Source organism: Pan paniscus, chromosome 18 (genome assembly GCF_029289425.2).
Source record: "Pan paniscus chromosome 18, NHGRI_mPanPan1-v2.0_pri, whole genome shotgun sequence".
Taxonomy (NCBI): domain Eukaryota; kingdom Metazoa; phylum Chordata; class Mammalia; order Primates; family Hominidae; genus Pan; species Pan paniscus.
Genome location: NC_073267.2, coordinates 71,313,561 through 71,336,964, shown reverse-complemented (window position 1 = coordinate 71,336,964; position 23,404 = coordinate 71,313,561). Strand labels below are relative to the sequence as shown.

The 23,404-nt window shown below is 36.2% G+C and overlaps 1 protein-coding gene across 4 annotated transcripts in view; it reads left to right on the top strand.

The window, feature by feature from the left end:
• Positions 1-23,404, top strand: part of CDH8 (cadherin 8) — a 390,315-nt gene that overhangs the window by 175,285 nt on the left and 191,626 nt on the right. For all 4 annotated transcript variants that reach the window (XM_008977349.5, XM_034940342.3, XM_008977348.5 and 1 more), the window contains exon 4: positions 10,233-10,352. In XM_008977349.5, the coding sequence (XP_008975597.3) occupies positions 10,233-10,352 (120 nt within the window). The remainder of the gene's footprint in view (positions 1-10,232; positions 10,353-23,404) is intronic.

Genomic DNA, 23,404 nt, shown 5'->3' with positions numbered 1-23,404 from the left:
GCTTTAACTGTTTATCTGCCCCTCCTGCATTCTTCAGTATTTCTGTGTCACCCACTGCATTTGATCACATCATTTAGTAGCTCATTGTTCCATTTTGGCTCTCCTACCAGTCTACCCTTGTAGAAAGCAAGAATCTTCTAACCGCAGTTTCTGAAGCTTGACACAGCAGGATTTCAATAAAAAAAAAAATTAAAACAATGAAGGGCTCAAATAGGAGATTAGCCTAATTTACTTCCATTTTAGCTATGTCATTGATGGCAGCATGTATAGGATATTATATTTTGTGTCAGTTAGTAAATATTTTTTAAAAACTCTTTGAACTCATAGTTCTTGTAATGATTGCAAAATTAAACCTTTTTCATCTAAGACTCTCATTCCTCAGTAGCTCAGTGGCTCAGTGGCTTTTCACTTTGTCACATTTGAAATTTGATAGGCTTTTGTCTCTCACATTGGAAAAGGGAGGGTAACCCCAGCTACACTATTATTATGTTTTAAAGTCCTGGCTTTTAACTAGAAAAGTAAGCTCATTCTAGAGGGACAAAAAAAATGAACAGCCACTGTAATGGTTATATCTCTGTTCTCATGCATCTTGGCCTTAAATTTATACTTTGTTAAATAAAAATAAAGTAGCTTGCTCTGGAGAGCACAGAGTGTGTCTCAACCAAAATTCTCTCACCTGGAGAATACTGATTGTATGTTATTTTTATGGAGCCTCAGAATAAGAATAGGAAGTAGGTGGTACTATTCTATTTTTTAAATAAAGCAACGGAGTCTTACTGATGTAAAAACATTCTCTTCCTGTATAAGGGTGTTAAGTCATGATGTAGAATATGATCTCAGTATAATCAAATAATGTCAACAGAAACATCTGATATTACAATTATATAATGTGTGTGTATATATATATATATATACACACACATTATATAATTCTATGTATGCTACAATTTTATATGTATATATAGTATGTATATATGTATACACTATATATCTGTACTTTCGATTACATCATGCTGCCTTCGAGAAAATACATTTAATGAAGATTTGCAGTTTCTTACAATAAAGAGAAACCAGGTGAAAACACTGCTAAAGTAAACTTCAAATGCTATTAGGAGAGAAAGTCTAGCTCTCTTGCATATTCTTATACCCTTCGCATCTAAGTTGGTGCTTGGCATATAGTATATACTGTGCAAATAGCCATTGTGTGATTGAATAGATTAGTTTATTTACTCAAATAGAATGAATTACATTTCTTTTTTTTTTAATTGAGACAGGGTCTCACTCTGTCACCAAGGCTGGAGTGTAGTAGCATGATCACAGCTCACTCTGGCCTCAACTTCCTGGGCTCAAGTGATCCTCCAACCTCAGCCTCCCAAGTAGCTGGGACTACAGGTGCACACCACCATGCCCAGCTAATTTTTGTATTTTTGTAGAGACAGAGTTTGGCCATGTTGCCCAGGCTAGTCTTGAATTCCTAGGCTTAAATAATCCACCTGCCTCACCCTCCAAAAGTGCTGGGATTAGAGGATGAATGACATTTCTACCTGCTGTAGTTGTCACATACCGTAGAAGGCATCTGGGCATCTGTGGTGCCACCAGTAGCATAATTTCTCAAAGTCCGTATGGATATCGATAGCTGCCAGTCTAAAGCATTTATGGTGCTATTTAGTTCTCAAGCATTTACAGGATTTCATTCCATAGGTAAAAAATTAGCAAAGGTTTGATTCCTGGGAATAAGCAGCCCATGAAAAGAAAATACTTTTCTTTTTCTGTTGTATTAGAAATAGAACCGCCCCAATTCCAAAAAGGTGTATTTATGCACATGGAACTATAAAACAGGCAGCTTATTAGTTTTCACAACCAGGCCTCCAATTGCCCTCATTATCTGTTTGCAAAAGCAGTGGGTAGGCTACCATGCTAGCATTGTTTGTGAGGGATACAGAAGGTACTTCCCCTCTGTGCATATAAACGTGGCTAAGATTCTACAGTTACACATTTTCATATGATATTTTCCATTTCTCTCACCCAATGCACATTACAGATGTTTGCTGGAATGATGCATGGGTGAATAGAAGACATCCGTGTGCTCAAACACATTTTCTAAAGTGTTTAATTGTTTCAGAAAGTTTCAGGCTCATTCTAAAAACACAATGTTAAGTGTGCATGGATGTTTCATTAAGTTACAAAATTGTTTGGTTCCCTAAATTCTCCAGAATAAAATATGTAAACTGAATTTTATTTCCCCGGTTTATGTCCCAAATCATGGAGCCAGAGAAATGACAGGATACATTTCGGGGCTGTCCATCCGCATGACTGCAGTTAAGAATCTGTCTCCATTCCCATAATAAACTTAATTTGGAGCATGTGGAATTTGGCAGCAACATTTCACTACAGGCTGAGAGTTGGCACATAAGGAGAACACCCAGTGAGCAGCGAGTAGGCCTTTGCAAAAAAAGAAAGATAGGGAACTAATCATTGAGGATTCCATTGTGTGGTATGTGTCATAAAAGAGAGGTTTCTGAAGCAAAATGGCAAGCACATGCTGCCTCTGCCTCTTATTCAACTGGCTTTTCTAAATGGCAAGACTGATTACCCACAAAAGAGAAGGGTTTGATCTTCTGTTATCAGCTTGACATTACTCTTGCAGTTAACCAACTGTAATTCAGAGCAGAAGTTCCTGGAAAGAATTGGAATCCCTGTCTTCCTGTCTTCTTGCTTGTAGTTGAATGGTCAGATGGTAATAATTCAGTATTTATTTCCCCTAGAGCTTGGCTGGGGATGGAATCTCCATATCCAGGGTTAAAAAAGAAGCCCTAATTTTGGCTGATCCATGTTTAATCCTCCTCCCCCTGCAAAGACACGCCTAAGTTGCCCCTTGGAGGTTTGGATATTTGGCAGCTAATAGCAAAACTGAAAAATACTGGTAGAATTTAAGGCATGCTTCCTGCTGGGGGAATTTGCTTGAGGCCCTTCAAGAGAAATGAATGTTGAAGACTATGGTATCAGTCAGAGAGATGCAAAGAAAAATGAATGCATGGGCTGCATACACTTATTTCTCAGCTTTTTCCTTCAGCACATCAGGTCGGTGCTCTGTGGTAACTTGGTGGGGGAAGCAGTGTGATGGGGAGGGGGTGGAGACTTTCAATCAACCAACCAACCAACCAACCAACCAACCAACCAACCAACCAACCAACCGGACATCCAGCCAACCAACCAACCAACCAACACACATAAAACCTCTAGAAATATGTGACAGTCAGTACAGAAGTATCCCAGAGCATTTTTCCATAAAACTAATAAATAATGAATTCTGTCTGACACATTTAAAACATCCAGGACCAGAAGCTTCTACTTCTAGTAAGGAATCATTTAAACATCAACAAGTAATGCAGGCCTTATGAAATTATTGCTCTGCTATACAACAACCCAAAAGAGGTTGTCATGGCAACCCCTGTGCTCCCAACACCTATTTGTATTGCACAGTACTTAAGGGAATTAATAAGGATGAGAGGAGTTGGGTTGAGGGCTCAGTTTTATTAAAATAAATGAATGCAGTTGCATCATTGCTATGACCTTTTAGGCCAGTGATCTTTGGGATGCATGAATGTTTAAGTAAGACATTTTCAGATGATAATGCCAAACACTTTGTCTGTGGATTGTACATACTGCACTTGGAACAGGATAACTAGCAGGTCAAATAAAAAGTTTGAAGAGCATAGTAGGAGACCAAGAATGTGCATTGTTCTGAATTTTAGTTATTGCTAAGGTTCTGCCCCTTTATTTTCCCACCTGGTATTGGAATGCTGATTCTCTAAAAATGTATTGCAAATGACTCTTTGCAAATGGAATTTGTCTTCTTCTGATCATAAGAGTTTTAGCTTTTCCAGTGGGCACATTTTTACGCTGCACCAAACCGTTGTTTTCCTGATCAGGGTGTCAGCACCAGCATTTTTCTTTCTGAATAATGTGCAGAATTGGTGTGCTGACTTACTGATAAAAAAAAGTATAGCCTCGCTAACACAGCTGCACTACCCAAACCCCAACATCTCATTTTCCCGAAGGCCTTTCATCTTAGTTTATCAGCAAACTGGAACCTCCACCCCGACAGTGTAGCATCTTTGATGGTTAATTTTGCCTGTAGTTTTTGCTGTTATTATGTGGAAGGGGAGAAAAATGAGTCCTGCTGCTAATGGGAGGAAACTTTCAGGTGTGGCAAGAGGCACATGATACTGTAAGCCTTTTGTTAATTAAAATCCGAGCAGCACATTGGCAAATTTCACTTAAACGAGTGAAACAAACTAAATGCAAAAAAGAAAAAAAAAGTTTGTTTAATGCAGAATTCACCTTGGAATTGATGTGTTCATACTCGGCTTGATACTAGCAGGCTGAACTGTGGTGACAGGGATCATTTTTGTTGACAACAGCTGGAAATACAACAGCTATATTATTATAATTAGGATCAGTATCAAGTTGGATTATAATAGGGGCTTTCTTGGAGAAATGGCACAGTGTCAAATTTATAGTCACTAGCTAAATGAGTCTCTTGTATCCTTGACAAAGGGACAAAAACAGTTCCAAATGAAAACACAAACAGAGAATCCTGGTTGTTATATTTCCTGGGTATTACTCAGGGTCCTATTTATCACACACCAACACTTGCAGCTTTGAAGAAACATTATCCTGCAAGGTTTACACATTTCAATTTGCCTTCGTGGTCTGCATTCTGTATGCATATCCATGGAGAAGTGTGCATTGCTGCTTGACTAGCAATCTTTTCTGCTACAAGATTAACCTCGAAACATCCATTTTTTTCCCCCATAGGCAATCACTTGACAAATGCACCCACAAAACCTCCACACACATCTATTCCAGTGTACAGGTGCATCAACAGTCTTGAGTCACTATTAGGAGAAATATCGTCCTTGACGGAAAGTAGTGCTGCCTTTTCATTTTCAGATGTCTAAAGCTGAAGGATGTGGATTTCCAGGAAGCAAGACATCAGGCAGAAATATTCTGGATGAGTACGTGGGTAAAAGCTTGTCTTAGCTCTGTTGCAGTCCCCAGCCCAGTAGTTCATCTTGGCATGGACTGGGAGATATGGCATTCATTCAAAATGCCATCCATTCAAATGACAATGAGAAACTTGTACTGATGATGTGCCCGGTGTCTAGCCTCCTGCTTAATGTATAAGCTTTTACATAGTACACTTTTGTTTATAAAATACTTTTTATTTTTGCTCTCAGAGCAATTTTATACCAAAGAGAAAGGTGATGTGAGATAGATTAGTAGACTGGATGGAAGAATGAGATACTGTGTGTGTGTGTGTGTGTGTGTGTGTGTGTGTGTGGTGTTTGTGTGTGTTTTCTTTTGAGCAGTTTTACTAACAAAATCACTTTCTTTCTAAGCGTGTGGATATATTGCTACATTTGAGATTGTCTTTTTGTGTTTCCCCCCAAATTTAATGAAATCTATTGTCAAAGCCATTACGCAAAACTACACTTAATTATAAATTAAAGCATTCACTACCATCTAAAATTGTAAAAGATTAGTTTGTTAGTTTTACCTGTATACACACATAATATAACAATAGTGACAGTAAGCTCGTAGTGTCAATAACTCTTCTGTGCTCTTTGCATACATTAATCCATATAATTATCTCACCAAGCCTATGATGTAACAATAATGTTCACCTTCCTTTTTAAAGATTAGGGAACCAAAGCTTGGAAAACTTTTGTTACTTGGCCAAGAACACAGAGCTAGTAAATGTTGGAGATGAAATGTAAAAGAAATGTTCTGGTTGAAGACATTTTGACTCCACATGTATCCTCTCAACCACTTTTCTATACTTCATGTGATTACATGTGATCCTCACGCAAAACTTTGAGGCTTGTAGAATGAAAATTGTTTGTCTTTGCATATGAAAAGCTGAATCACAGAGCATGTAGAAGATAGAAACCCAACCCCTTACTCCAGCACCAGTAATAACATGATGGGCTGCCTCTCATAATAAGATAAGATCAACAGAAATAGATATGTTCATCATCAGTCTTGTAAGCTCCAGAGAAAATATCCTATCTTCCATTTAACAGGAAACAGTTTGCATGAGTATGGAGTATGAAAAAAGAATACTTCACTTTACAAACGAATCTGAATAGTAGTTCTTCAAAGTAATCACAATAGAAATTAGTGTCTTAGGGAGAATGGATGAAGCTAAATTTTAAAAAGTTTGGTGCACACTACAGGCATTTTTAACTATTATTTTGTATCAAACTGCCTGAAAAGATTTTTTAGAAATGTGTCTCCATTTTATTATTCCATAGATCTGGAAGGGACATTAGGGGTCTGTTTTTCAGAGGGTAAAACCTAATACAGAGACATTTAGTACTCACTGGCTTAGCATGTTGTTATTTCTGTGATAGGTACCTACATATATTATTTTGTTTAATTCTCACAATAACCCTATTATACTTTGTAGATTTAAATCTGAGGCTAAGACAGGCTAAAGTATTTGCTCAAAGAAACAGATAAGTGTTTCAGAAGACGTCAGAACTATTTTATGTTCAAAACTGTTAACCCCATACTACTCTGACCAAACGCACGAAGCCTGTGCATAAATAAAACAACATGGTTTTTCAGAAAATATTTGGATATGTTTTTTCTCTGTGAAGGCATTTCCTAATTTAAGAGTCACCCACTAGAAGGAAATTTGGTAATGACAGGAAGTTTTGACAATTTGTTCACTTTTCTTTTTCGATTACATATGCAGTGACTGGAACTAAATTCTCAGATTCATTAACTTAATATCATACTGAATATTACATCTTGACTTATTTTTTTTTTCTGATAATGTGTTACTTCACAATATGGGAACATAATTTCTCCTTAAAAAATGAAAGTAAATACACTAGACTACCAAACAAAGCAAAAAAATAAATTGTTATATGGTCTTCTACATGAAAGAGACATCTTTCTCATAAGTCTCTGAACTCTGTTAGTTCTTTCGGTAACTCTGGTGTCTTTTTCTTATTATTCATTCTTTTTCTTTAAGTTTTGGACTAATTTCAGACTTACAGAAAAGTTGCAAAAATAGTTACTACATACCCCTGTCTTAGTCTGTCTTGTGCTGCTTATAACAAAATACCTAAAACGGGTTAATTAATAAAGAAAAAATTATTTTCGCACAGTTCTGGAGGCTGGGAAGTCCAAAATCAAGGCGCAGCATGTGGTGAAGCCCTTCGTACTGTCATCTGAAGAAGAGGAACACTGTGTTCTCTTATGATGAAAGGGAGTTTGTCTCTCCCTCTGTTAAGCTCTTTTATAAAGGTGCCTAATCAGGCACTGCAAGGTGGCTCACACCTGTAATCCCAGCACTTTGGGAGGCAGAGGTGGGCAGATCACGATGTCACGAGATAGAGACCACCCTGGCCAACATGGTGAAAAACGTGTCTACTAAAAATACAAAAATTAGCTGGGCATGGTGGCGCACACTGTAATCCCAGCTACTCAGGAGGCTGAGGCAGGAGAATCGCCTGAACCCTGGAGGCGATTGCAGTGAGCCAAGATCACACCACTGCACTCCAGCCTGGGCGACAGAGCAAGGCTCCCTCTCAAAAACAAAAGCACCTAATCTCTTGTGAGGGAGGTGCCCTCATGGCCCAATCACCTCTTAAAGGCCCCACCTCTTAATATTGTTATGTTAGCAACACCTGAATTTTGAAGGAGACACATCCAAACCATAGCAACCCCTGACTCAGTTTACCTTCAGTTTAACACCTTACCACAAAGATCAAAACAGGGAAATTAACATTGATATCCACTTCTATTGTCATTACCCAGTGTTAATGTTTTATCCTCTCTTAATTGAACTACTGTTGTAACCTCATAACAAGTCTGGTCTCCTAATCTGTGTCTCTACTTCCAATTAAATCCAGAGGCCCTAACAGAGAGAGTGGCCCACAATATGGGTTTGCTCTTTAACTGAAATTTCTTCCATATTTCCTAGAGGGTAAAGCCAGTGCTCCCCATCTGGGCATGAAAATTCCCCTATATTTTCTTCTTAATTTCATGTTCAGGCTTAGCTTTGGTGGCAGACTTTTTCTGTCCTGTCATCCCTCTTTCTGAATATTTTTTGGCAATTTTATCTCACTATCTTCCTTTTACCTAGAAGGTTTTACTCCCAATTCTTCTGCATCTTATGTAATACTCAAATAGCTACAACTATTGTACTCTCATGTGTTCATTTTTGCTAGCTAGTTGATGAGTTACTTGCATCTGGTGGAATGTGTTACACAAGAGGCATTGAGTGCATTTTTTTATAACTGCAGATTTTGTAGAACCTCTGAGTCATCATTCTGAGTAGAAATTCCAATTTTACAGGACTATCAACTGCTCAACAAATATTATTATTATCTTTTCACTTGGAGTGACTGTAATTCAAAACACTTCCAAAAGATATTGATGGACTAGATCTTGCTAAAGTTCTACCCTATTTCAGTAAACACTGAGGTATGCTGCTTTTCCCCTAGTTGCTGCTGAGCATGTTGATTTCTGACAGCCCAACACCGATACTCCCTGCCACCATTTTGTAGTTGTCCTCCCCTGCAGGGAGCTGCTTGGGCCAAGACTAAGGCTCCGTTCTCAGGGGGCATCTTGCATGCTGTAACTGTTTCCTGCTGGAATATAAAAGCTTGGCCCATTTCCTCAATGGGCATGCCATCTCTAGAGCCCTATGGAGTCCAATGAGGCTTTCGTTGTGACTGCATCACATCCCAGATGCTTCTGTCCAGTTTTGTCCTTTTCACTCCCCCCATAGATATTGATTAAAAACGCTCTCCAGTGAAAGTTTAGCAAGAAGTCTTTATCTCAGAGTCTACTTCCAAGGAAACTAATCTGTAACACCTGCCTGCTGTTTCTCATTAAATCGTAAGATAATTTATTCACTCACCCATTTATTCAATGAGTAAAGGTATATTCAATAACCATTATGTTTCCAGCACTTGCTGCATGAAGAAGACATTGGCCCTGACCTCACAGCATGTGATTCTTGTTACCACACCAGACTTTTTCAATTTCTTTCCGTTTTCAGGAGTTCCCAGAACTTCCCATAGTCTCTCCCACTACTTTGCCTTTTCTTATGTTTATGTTCTTGCTTAGAATTCCTTCTCCTGGTTAAACTCTACCTTTCTTTGATGATTTAACTCAAAGGCAACCTCTGTTAGAAAATGTTCCTGATCACCCTGTCTGTGCTGGACTAAGTGAGAGATCCATAACTGGTGCTACTGCATTCAGCTGAATTTCTTTCTCTATTTGTTTGACCCTTCCTCCTCTTATTCCCCCTCGAACTGCGAGCTTTTTGAGTGTAAAGATTTGTTGTGTGTGTGTGTATGTGTGTGTGTGTGTGTGTTTGACTATTTACATGTCTGCCAACAATATACTTGGGGAGGCAGGTGGAAGTTATTTTTTTTAATGGCATCAAAATGTATAGAGATTTGGTTGCTCTTTAAATCCAAAATGTATAGGTTTGCTCTTTAACTGAAATTTCTTCCCTATTTCCTACAGGGTAAAGCCAACGCTCCCCATCTTGGCATTAAATTTCCCCTATATTTTTATAAATATACTCCATAACAGGCAAACTGTGTATGCTCAATTGTTGAATGAATGAGTGAATAAAAAATAAATTTGAAAAAAAGGTTATGATTCTGTTATCCATTATGCCTAATTATGTAAGCAAGATGATTAATTGGTGACTCAGATCTAATTTTATATTCTGAATAATTAAACAAGATGGTATAAAATATTCTTTTGATATTTCTGTACAGCTTTTCAGCAGCCAATTTTTCCAGGTACATTTAGTTGTATTTTGTAAGACGTAAATGTGACATGGTATATTATATTATTAACCTTATACTTCATATTCCTTTGTTAGGATTCCTTTGCATATTCCCCAAGCCTGCATGCTTCTAATACTTATCTTTAAAATGAAAGCTACAAAGGAATCTTAAATAATACAGATACTAAAAGTATCTTTATATAGTACTCCAGGACTCTTTCTTTTAAAAGACTTAGATATTGTTGAAGTTATGAGAGAGCAGTTTATCTTCAACTTTTTTAAAAGATTTCTTTTCCTTTTATTCCCTACACATGGATTTCTGTATAAAATACTTGACAAAATGTAGCTCTTGGCAAAGGACAATGTGTTAATTATTATCTTTTTTCTTTCTCTATTTTATTAGGTACGTCTGTCACTAACGTCACTGCGACCGACGCTGATGACCCAGTTTATGGAAACAGTGCAAAGTTGGTTTATAGTATATTGGAAGGGCAGCCTTATTTTTCCATTGAGCCTGAAACAGGTTTGTGGCCTAAATTTCGAATTATATTTGCCATGTTTTTGCTTCAGGGAAACGCTTTTCTTGGGATTTGGGTTATGAAATATTATGTGTAAGTACTTCACTGCCTGCATCAATAATATTTGAATATGCGACATGAGGTACACAGTGAGCCCTACAACCATTTTTGATGCTGATTACGACAAATCACAGAGCATTTGTAGGATATCACCTATTTAACACATGATCTGACACCATTTTTCATCCTGGAATAAAGGGAAGAATGTGCTTATATATCAGAGAAACTTAAATAGTAGATTTAAGTGAAAATTCAGTTGCTTATTGGCTGTGTGATGCTTGAAAAGTATCTAAGTTCCAATTTGCACATCTGTAAAATGGGTATGGAACGTACCACATAATACTGTGATGAAGATCAGATAAAACAATAAATACCAAACACACAGTGCATGTCATGTGGTAATCATTCAGTGCACTTTAGATATTATTACATTTGCTACTAGATTCCTCCTTGTAAAACACAATACATATACATCCATTAGAGCTATTATGAAGATATTATTATGGTCAATATTAAATCCAGCTAATACCCTGTGATCTGGTGGTACAGATTTTATAAGCCATGAAGTAAGTTATCTAACAAACAGCCTTTTTAAACCAGGTTAAAAAATAGCTTTATAAAAATAAGTTTTTTATAAATGAAGATATATGTTTTTAATTTTTTAATTTAACAGTATATTAAGAGATCAAACATATTTTGTCTGACTTGTAAATCCTGTGAAGTTTTGTTGTAGCACATTTAAAAACTATTATTAAGAACAATTATTGTTTAAAAAGCAATATATTTTTTGTATATTTTCTTCTATATCCAGTGGTATTGTATGTAAGTTTCCAAATAGAAAAATTCAATGTACAGGCACATATACATATATTATTATTTCTTTGATTCATGACTTTTCAGCGTTGTTGAGATAAATTTCCATGACTTACCATTAATTAAGTTATTAACTAAATTAAAAATTTAAAGACTATCCCTGCTTTTTTCTTTTAAATTCAAAGGGTAAAATCTTAATACGTTTAATACTGAGGAAAAGTACATTTATATATAAATAGGTCAGGGCGTAAAATTGAATTTAGATTTGGAAACAGGAAAGAACTCTTGTAAAACACATTAATTAGGGGTATAATTATATATCCTTCCGCAGCCAAGAAGGAAGTCTGTTCTAAACTTTTTCTCATTTGGGTCCCTTGATGATCCTGAAATGGCAGAGCAGGTGGCTGCCTTCAAGTTTGAGATGTCCTATAACTTGGCCAAAGTTACAGTGGCAGAGTTCATAGCAGAGGTGGGACTCACACCCTGGTTTTTTATTTCGATACTAATGTCAAATTTGTTTTGAACTTCAGTTTAATAGGTAATAACTATGGCACAGGGTCTTCTGTAAGACAGAAATGTGTTAGATGCCAAAATGGACCTGAGTAATGTTCTCTTCTTGGCCATTTGTTCAATTGGGTCTTTTTGTTCACCATTCCCACTGCAAAATAGACATTAATCCAGAAAATACCTATTGACGTACCTATACACATTCACTGTGTGCCAGGCACTGGATTAAATATAGGGAGAAAAAAATCACAAAGGCTAATCTCAGTGTACAAGTATCTCATAATCCATTTCAAAAGACAGACTTTTTCCACCATAAATAAAGGTAGCATGGTAATGTCATTTAGATAATTTGTTTTTTAGGAATAAATTACTATGAGGTATAAATAATAAAAGCCCCCTGCTAAGTGAGAGGATTTGGACAATTATAAGTTTCAGTGATATAGATTGCCATTTGTTTAATTAACTGTTGTCAGCAACATTTAATATTTACATTTTTATTCAGCATAATGTGTATATATATCAACACAAACTCATTTTAGTTTTATCACTTCCAATCTGACAGATATCAAATTGTCTGATTTATAGTTTAGAAAGTTTATTTGGCATTATAGTGGATAGTGTAATGGAGATAGATGATACTTGAAGAATTCACAGAATATTTTCTTAGTAATGTTGGGTGAACGAAGTTGAGGTTTTTAAGTAAGGTGGACACAATTTAAATAAAAATAGAAGCTAAATTCAATAATTGATAAAAGTCAGACTAAGTTCTTTAGATGAAACATAAATATGTATGAGTGGAATGTAAACATTTTTGGGTAAATGTCTGCAAAATTATGCTTGAGTGTGTTCAAATGAAAGCAGTAAGTGTTAGTTGTCCCTAAGAATCTAAATTAGACTCTATCTTTGAGGACCTCTCTCTTAAAAAAAAGAATTGAGACTGATAAAATGTGTGTGTTTTAAAGGAGGTTATACAAGCTAAGCAGAAATAGATTAAGGACATTGTTTAACATTTTTTATTAGAAAAACAAGAAAAAAAGAGGCAATGGCCTTGAACATCTAGAGTTTAAAGTCTGTAAGCATATGGAAAGCAAATACCCCCTTTGTGGGGACCAAAAGATGTGTATTAGTTGGGTCCTTTGGAAAATCGAATGCTGAGACAGAGATAGGAGTGCCAATGGCTTATTAGGGGCTTATGACTGTGAAAAATAAAAGGGGTATGTAGCCGACTTGGACATGGAAGTTCCTCTTATCAAATGCAGATCTTCTACCCATGCGATCAAAGAGGAGAAAAAGCAGTATAAGGCAATGTAGATCTGACAACATCTTGACCAAAACAATGGGACCCCTGGAGCAAACATTACTCTTAAAAGGAGTCTCATGTTGCACATAAACGGCCAGGCTTTAATAAACTCACCATGCTCAGTCATTGGCTGGGATGTGCCTGTGGAAAGCAGGGTCTTGACTTGGATCCTGAGGTCAAGCCTAAAGGTACTTCAGCTACAGGGTCTCAGCTAACTGCAGGGAAATCCTTAAATTAATCCTTTGGCAGGAAAATGCAAGCAGTGGGCTTCTGTGTCTTCTGCAATGTGTGTGTGTGTGTGTGTATGTGTATATGTGTGCATGTGTGTGTGCATACTTATATACATATATACATGTATATTCACACATATATGTATACATATATACACATGTGTATGTAAATATGTGCTTGTATATACACACATACATATGTATATACATATATATTTATACATACATATATGTACAAGTATATATACACATATATGTATATGAAGAAAACAACTTTTAATTCTATAGATTTAGCAAATGTGATATTAAAAACTAATATGCAGGAATAGCAAGTACTTGGTGGATAAACTGATAATGGGAATATTAATATATACGTTGATTTTAAAAATGCATGCTATGGGTCAAAAACATTATGAATGGCTACTAATTTTGACCCAAGAATCCAAATTCTAGTAAAAGAAAGAAAATGTCGTGGATGAGCAGAGACTCGTTACCTACGACCCCCATACCTCTGAGAGCACCTAATAAGATGGTTCTTTACATGATAGGTCTGCACGTTACTTCAGGAAGTGACCCAGCATAGTTGGGTTCGAAAATGTTGGCTGAATACCATTACACATCACCACATATATGGGACCAACCTTCAGTTCCTTTTTACACCAGGATTCTGGCATACTATCAAGGGTCAAATTTGTAGCTAAAATGATCGATATTGTGACAGTGAACAGTCCCTCACCGGGTTACATAAGGCAGTCACATTCATACTCTTTATAAAGAAGATTGTCCATTGACCACTGTCAGCTCTTCTTTGCTGTTATCATATTTTCAATAACAAAAAATAAACCGGGGCATGAGACAATAAATCTTGTATGTATCTTGTTTTTTCCTCGCAAGAATGCTAAAAACAGAACTCTGGAATTTGGAACAGATAAGTTCTGCTCTCCCCTTGCTTGTTACATTTCACTTCATGGAATTATTTTCTGTTGCCATAACATATCAGAGAGAGCTTCTTCTGTTGTTTCAGTTATCACCTTAAGAGCACAGAGAGATATACCATTTGTTCTTTATTTTCTTCTTTGAGCTTTAAAAAAATCAGGGTTATCTTGTTTATTGACTTGTTTATACTTTTTAAGTTAATTACCATGCTAGAGTGCAAGGTCCAGGAAAGAAGGGGGCTTGTATGATTTGTTGATTTTGCAAATCTATGCATTCCTATGCCTAGATGTCTGGCACCTAGAAGTCCTTCAGTAAGTAGTGAAGGATGGAATGAGGGAAAGAGGGAAGGAAGGAAGGAAGGAAGAATGGAAGGAAGGAAGGAAGGAAGGAAGGAAGGAAGGAAGGGCGGAGTCAGGGAGAGCTGGAGGAAGGGAAGGCCGGGAGGGATGTGCAAAAGAAGCAGGGAGGATAAAGGGAAGGAGGAAGAAAGTGCAGATTAATAGAAAGAGAAAAGCTTGCCACAATTCATAGAGAAGATGTAAGAGGAAACATCTAGGGAATAAAGCTTGGTATCCAGTCTATACTTCTATCTGTTTCTCTGATGGAAAGAACACCATATTAATCTCAGATATGATTGTTTTGTTTGAAATTCATTTAGGACCAGCATTCATGCTTTTTCCAAATCTCATACTATGTTTTAAGTGTCTAGGCAACACAATGCTATTCTAGTATTTGCAAAAATGAGCCTTGAGACCATAATAAACTCTTGCTCAGATTTGCTTCTAGATCATACAAGGAGATAGAAAGGTTCTGGGACCACTAAACAAAGAAGAAATGGTTATTAATATATCTTCCTATTCCAGAGGTCACTGTGATGGTACTGCTAGTGCTGCTAATAATAACAGCAACAATAGAAAGCCAAATCATTGTGTATATACAGTCTTTTAGGTTTGACAAAACACTAAACCAAACTGTGGAGTGAAGAATTTCTGTCTCCATTTTGCAAATGACAAAACTGTGTTTCAGAGAGAATGAAGTAAAATGTCTTTCTCACCTTTAGATAAATTCCTCTGTCAAATCATAACAGGAAGAATAAAAAGAACAGAACAAGAAATTTATTTATTGAACTCTTACTATGTTCTTGCCATTGTGCTAACTGGGTTTGCATACATTATTGAATTTAATTTAATTTTTTCCACACAATATTTTGAGGTAGGTATTAGTGTCATCTCACTTTTACTGATGAGACAACTGAGTTTGACTTGCATGTTTCTTGCCCAAGGTGTTTGAAGCAGGATTCAAGGTGAATCTGCCTGATCCCATACCTCAATTTTTGACCTTCTCCCTTGCTTCCCACTTAACTTTCAAGCAGTATAGTTCATACCAGGGAATGACATTGGTTTGAAAAGAGACCTAAAGAACTTGGAAGCAGGTTCAGGCCTCCTCTGTCCATAGGTGTTGGAGAGACAGTGTAGCATCAGAGAAAATGGAAGGCAGTAGTAATTGTAAAATGAATTGTCATTCTTGTGAATAGTTTTTATTATGGTACTTCAAAAGGCTGAAAATAGTTTACTTGTATTCTTAAAATGTTTTTTTTTTTTTGTTTTCCCCTCCCTGCCGCCCCCAATACCATATGTTTGCCTGTAATATTTTGGGCACAGACAAGGAGAAATGTGGCATTTATTTAAAAGGCACTAATTTGAGGACAGCAGTGAGAAAACAGATGCAGTCCATCCTAGGTGATTGAAGATGGAAAATCTAAATAAAATGCAAGGCAAGTGAATAATAAATGCTTAATTATCTAAAGAGACCAGGGTAAAGTTTCAGAACAGCCTAAACTTTGCTCCAGGCAAGTGAGAGTATGAAAAATAACCTGCTTAAAAATAAACTAAGTTAATTCATTGACCTTTTTTTGAAACTCAGACCATTTTTCTTCATTGGATACAAACAACATTTGTCTCTGTGGAACCTGTAAAAATGAGCTATGTAAAAAATATTCCTTGGGGAAAAAAATCCATGTAATGAATGGTTCTTTCTTAGAAAAATCAAGATAATACATGGAGTCTTCATGGAATGCCTTCATGGAATTGAGTCCTTTTTATGCCTTCTGAGTCAAAATGATAAATTGCTTACACACAGGGCCTCTTTTTAATCAGGATTGCATAGATTATAATTTCCAGTGCCAAGAGGACTGGCTAAAGAACTTGCTTAGTGAAGACATTTCAGAAGGGGTGGGTACTGAGATAAACTCAGGCAGATGAACAATGCTGGGATATACATTTATAGGTGGGAATGTCTTCATACTTCACATTATTCAAAGCTTAGTCAATATCTACATGGTGCCATGTTGTGGGCACTAAGATTGAAATGCTGTGTGTGATAAATACTACACATAATATAGGGTTCATGACATAGGGATGGAGGACAATACCAACTTAGCAAACATGTATGAAGAGCAAGAAAGTATTTTTTAGAGTAGTGATAACAGAGAATGTGTCCTGAAAAACTAATGGTAGTTTAAGAAATGAAAATGTGGGGTAAGGGGAGCTATTAAATAAGGTCTTTTGGCATGAGGAAATCAAAGGGCTGTGTGCTCAGGAGAAAAGATAAATTGGTGATCAGGGTGATATTGAGAAATTAAATAGTTTTCATTTTCTCAATGGTATTAGAAGATTTTACTTGAAGAACTTTTTCGATATATAATAAACGTAATCTGCAATTTAGAAATCCAAACGTAACTAATTTCAGTCTGACTTTGAATATGTGCTTTCACTTCTTGTGACTTAAGTACCCAGTTTTTATTTTTATTTTATTATTATTTTTTGTCCTCTCCTAATCTTATGTTGAAATGTGACCTCCAATGTTGGAAGTGAGGCCTAGTGAGAGGTGTTTGGGTCATGGCGGCAGATCCCTTATGAATGATTTGGTGCCCTCCCCTCAGTAATGAGTTAATTCTCATTCTATTAGTTCATGCAAGAGCTGGTTGTTTAAAGGAGCCTGGCACCTCCCTCTCTCTTTCTTGCTCCCTGTCTTGCCATGTGACATGCCTTGCTCCCTCTTCACCTTCTGCCATGAGTAAAACTTCCTCACCAAAAGCCGGGCAGATGCTGGTATCATGCTTGTAGAGCTTGCAGAACCACGAGCCAAATAAACCTCTTTTCTTTGTAAATTACCCAGTCTCAGGTATTCCTTTATAGCAACACCAAATGGATAGTATATAAGTCCATTTGTACATAATTCTTCATTAAGTACCCAATTTTTAAAAGCACTAACACTGTCTTCTAATCATTCATGATATTGAAAAAATATATGTCCCATTATTTGCTTTTGATCTTCACAAATTAAGGATATCACTAATATCATTACTTTTGTTATTTTTGTTTGTATTTAATGAAATAAAATGTGATATTTGTGATAGGACATTTTCACTTAGAAGAACCAAAAGCTCTTGCATTGTTGGTAGGTAGAAAAGTCCTTCAGCTGTGTTCCACACAAACCACCTGTTTTCATTAAAACTGCTGGATTTGGAGTTGAAAGTTTGAAAGGCAGGAGTGACATGCAGTGGACGTAAGATTTTGACCATTGCTGGGACAGTTACATCATAGGAGACCTAGAACCTCTTTCCATGCCAAGTGCTGATTAAAGGTTGAGGTAGCTCTACCAATCCCACAGCTGATTCACTTTACAAAATCACACACCCCCTTCAAATTATGCCCTCTCATGAAGTGGGAAGCCAGGAGTGGAGAGGTGCAAGGGTGGCTAATTCTGTTACATGTGGAGTCCCTTGTAAGCCTCTTGGCATAGCACAGGAATTCTCCCTGTAAATATTAGGCACAAGGCCAATAGACAGGAGGACTTGGGAGGAAGCCAAAGAGTGGTTTTTGTCACCTGTGGGGTTTCCTCCTAATGCACTCTTCATCCAATTTCCTTTTTTTTTTTTTTTCTTTTAATGCAGTAATGGGCATAGATTTCCACATTTTTGGAGTAAGAAGACAGGCGGGAGACAGGTCTTTCAAACACACACCACACACACATACACACATTCTCAGCAACTAAAGAGAAGGAGAATAATATCATATGATACTATTATTGTTTTAGGACAAAAGAGAGTATGGAGAAAGACACTTGCCTTTCTTATGTTCTTTGCATTTCAGATAGAAGAATCAATATTGCAATAAAAATTGTAGGTAGCAACAAACTGTGCTGGTGGCCAGTGTCTCCAGTGTCTTTGCTTGCACTCTTATTTAATCCCTATATCAAGTAAAGTAGCTATTTTAACATATCTTATTAAAGATGAAGATTTTGAGGATCTTTGAGGTTAAATGATATGGCCAATGCCAAACAGGTGTCAAACTCTACATATAGTTTATAATAAATATTTGTTGGGCAAATTAATGAATTAATACGTTGAAGAAGAATAATGAGAAACTAAAGTGACTAATTTTACTTGTACCTAACTTTACATCTCATTGATTTCTGAAATGCCCAAAATAAATGATGATAATGATTGTGACAAAATGTAATTTTAAGTTTCTAATAGGTGTCCGCTCAATATATACAGATGTATACCCCCAACAAATGTCATCCTTCTCTAGTTTTTATGTCTCATTTCGTAGTTAAGAGGACAGCTAGCTGCGTGCACACAATGACTTAACAATCACTTATTTTCCCATTTGTTGTCTTCTGTGGAAGATACAATATATGAATTAGGGGCTGAGGTCATATTAATTGTTTTATGATTATTAAAATAATCCCCCCCACTCCAAGCACATAGAACAGTTAAATATACTTGGGTAAGCTTGAAGTGGTGTGATGGTCATGTTACTTGCACCTTTGGACAAACCATTTTTGAAGTTCACAAGGAGCTTTCCAGTGCTGACCATAGCTAGAGTCAAAGAAATGTCTATTTGGAGAAACCAAGGTCTGCATATGTGCATGCTGGATAGAAAGACTATGAACTACACAGCCACCTCAGTATGTAACACCTGATATTACACTGGGATGCGTTGGGATGGGTTTAGTTGGAAGCAAAAGAAAAAATGTATTCCCTGGTGGCATTCATCCAATGTGAACACACCAGGTAGGATCAGGATTTTTTCTCAGCTTGCTATGTATCGTGTCCCTTCAGAATTAAATTGTATATTTGGTTCCTATAGTGATGTCATTTTTGACCTTGGAAATCCAGCTCTGTTTCATATGACTAGTTCAAAATGATTTGGTGAAGAACAACAAAGGTTTGTTTTCATTAATTTTATAGGAAAACATGTTTATCTAACAGCATCAAAGATTAACCAATATCCAAGAGATGTTAACTTGTAATAACTCCTTATACAATAAAAAAGTGTGTGTGTGTGTGTGTGTGTGTGTGTAGGATAGATGGTAGATATAGACAGACAGATTGATTGATTGATAGATATAGACAGTAATCTTTTATGTTTATTGTTGTAGTTCCCTCCCTCCCATTCCTATAACATAACTCTGCATCCTCAGCATTTAAGACTACATGGAATATATTCCTTCAGAAATCTCCAGTGCTCAATAATTGCTTTAAATGTTATGGCAAAAGTAACTTTAGATGTAACTTCCAAAGAGAAGGATTATCTAATGTTCTTGTTTAACAGAGAGTTAAACATCATAAGTTTCCACCCACCTCCCATAATTAATTTTATATATTAATTACATATATATATATATATATATATAATGATTGGAAGCTTACAGAAGGGGGTTAATTAACATTGGAGACCACTTTTCTTTAAGCCAAAGTTAGTCTCTGATGCATGAGTAAGAATCCACTAAGAGAGCAGAGGTAGAAGGAAGAGGAAAATACTCAATTTGTTTCCTCATAAAGTCAAATTTCAGAAACATCCCTATGAAATAATTTTCTCTGGACTAAAACATGGGCCATAATTTCTCTTTTTGTGCCAAAAATATTGTTTTTGTGTTTTTTAAAAAGAGTTTGTGCCATATGGACAGGGATCTTGGATGGTTTCCTCACTATGCATTGCAGGACTTAGAACCAGGCCCATCTCATGATAGTTGTTCAAATAATATGTCATGAATGAGAAAACAAACACAGACAGTTAAATCCAGAATGAACATGGTTAGAAAATGGGCTTTTTCAGAAGGATTTTGATACATTTAATTTCAGATCCCAGGAGATGCTGGATTTCAAAAATTGATGCTTTCTAAAAACTTAGAATATATCTTTTGTCATATTCAATATATCCCAGCATCTGATTATTAGGGAACAGTAGCTATGGGATTGTTGATAGTGGACCAGGAACATAAAGATGCGCCTGTAAGTTCTACATAAGACTAGCTCATAACATTTCACTAGTGTGTTCTCTTTAGATGCTTTGTGTCTCCTCTTCCCTTCTAGAAGCAGTGACTTCTCATTTATTACAGTGGAATGTAACTCTTGAGTATCCCAGTCTGTTTTATTTTGTTCCAAAAATTAAGCAGAAGGTAGTTACCATTTATTGATCACAAATTTTGTGCCATTTCAATAATTTTCTTAGTAACTATGTGAAGTGGGTGTTATGGTCCTTACTTTTCATGTAAGGAAATAAAATCTCTGGGCAAATTAATTTCTGAGAAGTACCCAGGTAGTAAACTCCAGAGCTCAGTTTTCTGACCACTTCTGTCACATTTCCACCTCCACTGAATCAGGCTTCCCATCTGCAAAATGTAGAGGAGTCTGGACAAAGGAAAAGAAGACAGGTACTCTAAACACCTTGATGCTCTCATTTAGATTAATTTTTAATTTCAATTAAGTGAATTATTTTCAATTAAGTGAATAGATACTTATTAATCATCTCCACTATCAGGGACAAAATGTGCGGGGTAGAAATAGATTTCACTTGATGGAGGTTAAAGAACTGGAGAGATGCCATCATAAAAATTTATGCCAAAATTATACCAATTGGATGTTTTCTTGCTTATTATCCAAAGTGTCATAAAGGAAACATATAAGGCAATGAGATCATTAATTTATTATTATTTCAATGATTTTACTTTGATTTTATGAAAGGGAAGTGGAAACTTAATGGAACATTCTTGAATTACCAGTATCATTAGTTTTGATTCATCTGGATATGGATGATTCAGGAATGTTGGGTACAGGAATTCAAAATGGAGTCATTTGCAAAGCATATTCAGTCTCAAGAGAATCAGTCCTTTGTTCCTTAAAAAGCTATGAGACTTTCCACTTGGAGCAAAACTCTAATTTAAAAGTAATTTTGAGTTTAAGTACCGATCTGTAGGCTTACCTTTTTTTCCCTTGCAATTAGAAAATTGCATGGTTATAAAATGAAAATAAATAGGTTTTACACCCATTCTTTTAAAATAGATATCTGCAGGATAAGTCGGTTTTTCAAACTCGTATGGGTCTGGTATTATGTTTCAAATAAGTGAAAAAGACACAGTTTTTGAGTTCTCATGGGCAGAATCTAAGGCACATATGGCTATATAAATAAAACAAAGGAGAAGCTAGAAAAGTGATTTAAGGAATATACTAGAATCACTTTACAATTTGTGATTATGTGTAATTTGCCATTCAGAATCTTAAGTGTGATAGTTTTATTATGAGCTAGGCAGTTTTATATCACCATGAGGATCAGAAATTTGGAATTTAGTAAATTAGAGATTATAGTGTTCATAAGGTTAACAGAGTTGAACTGGCTGGTGAATGCAAGCATAGCTATAATTAGATAGTTTTTTTTACATATCTGGAGAGTTTCTTTAAAGGTAGTTTTCACGTGCGGTAAAGTTTTATTGTATGTGACACAGCACTATTGGAACTTTCCTTCCATTCCATTAACTTTAATATTGTTGCTGTGGTATTATCTATCTTAGAAGCCACCTTTGCACTCTAACACCTGAGGATCTTCTAAAGACAGAAATTGAGATTGCCTAATTGTGCCATTTATGGACAAATGAATTCATGAGCTATAAATGAAAATAATAATAAATGACTGTGTTTACAAAGTGAAACAAACAGCAGATTTTATTTTCTTGCTTTCACTCTCAGCAGAGTATAAATTAGCAACCCTAGACACAAATTATAATGATAGAAAAGACTTACTATGTGTCAGGGGACAGTAGAGCTGGTAAAAATATTTGGTAATTGAGATAGCTGGGAATGAACCTTGCTAGTCCTTAGTTTTTCCTTTACCAAATGGGGTCAAGGAAAGAAGTGGCCCCATACAGTTCTTACACAATTAACTTTGCTCTCTGTATGACTTTAGTCAATTCATTTGAGTTCAAATCTGACTTGCTATCAAAGTGGCATTCTTAATAACCAGGTTTTACCAACTTTACAAAGTCACACTTTTAAAGTCTTTTCCTTATGGCATAACTGTACAAGATTGTTATTGATCAGATATTGATAAACTGATTATTGATGTGCCACAGGTTGTGTTTTTTCTCACTATACATAACTTTCCTTAGTTATCCTGTAATAGTTAGAAGAAAGGAACCACCCTGACCCATCAAGTTTCATTTTCTATCCACAAGTTATACTAAATTGCAATAATCAAATACTAGAATCATCATAATGAAATCTATTCTGAGATCACATCATTTTCTATAACATTGGAAAATAGACTTGGAGAAAGTGCATTTAAAAATGGGAATTGCCTTATTTACATTTCACGTGAACTCTAAAGTAATGTGCCTCCTATACCCTGGAAAATGCTTATTGAGGACTGTCATCTAAAGTAACTGAAAAATTCGCTGAAGGAAATAAGCCAAACAAATGCTCTGGTTTACATATAAACTTTTTTTTAAACTTTATTATATTTTAAGTTTTAGGGTCCATGTGCACAACGTGCAGGTTTGTTACATATGTATACATGTGCCATGTTGGTGTGCCGCACCCATTAACTCGTCATTTAGCATTAGGTATATCTCCTAATGCTATCCCTCTCTCCCCCCTCCCCCCACCCCACAACAGTCCCCGGTGTGTGATGTTCCCCTTCCTGTGTCCATGTGTTCTCACTGTTCAATTCCCACCTATGAGTGAGAACATGCAGTGTTTGTTTTTTTGTCCTTGCGATAGTTTGCTGAGAATGATGGTTTCCAGTTTCATCCATGTCCCTACAAAGGACATGAACTCATCATTTTTTATGGCTGCATAGTATTCCATGGTGTATATGTGCCACATTTTCTTAATCCAGTCTACCGTTGTTGGACATTTCCGTTGGTTCCA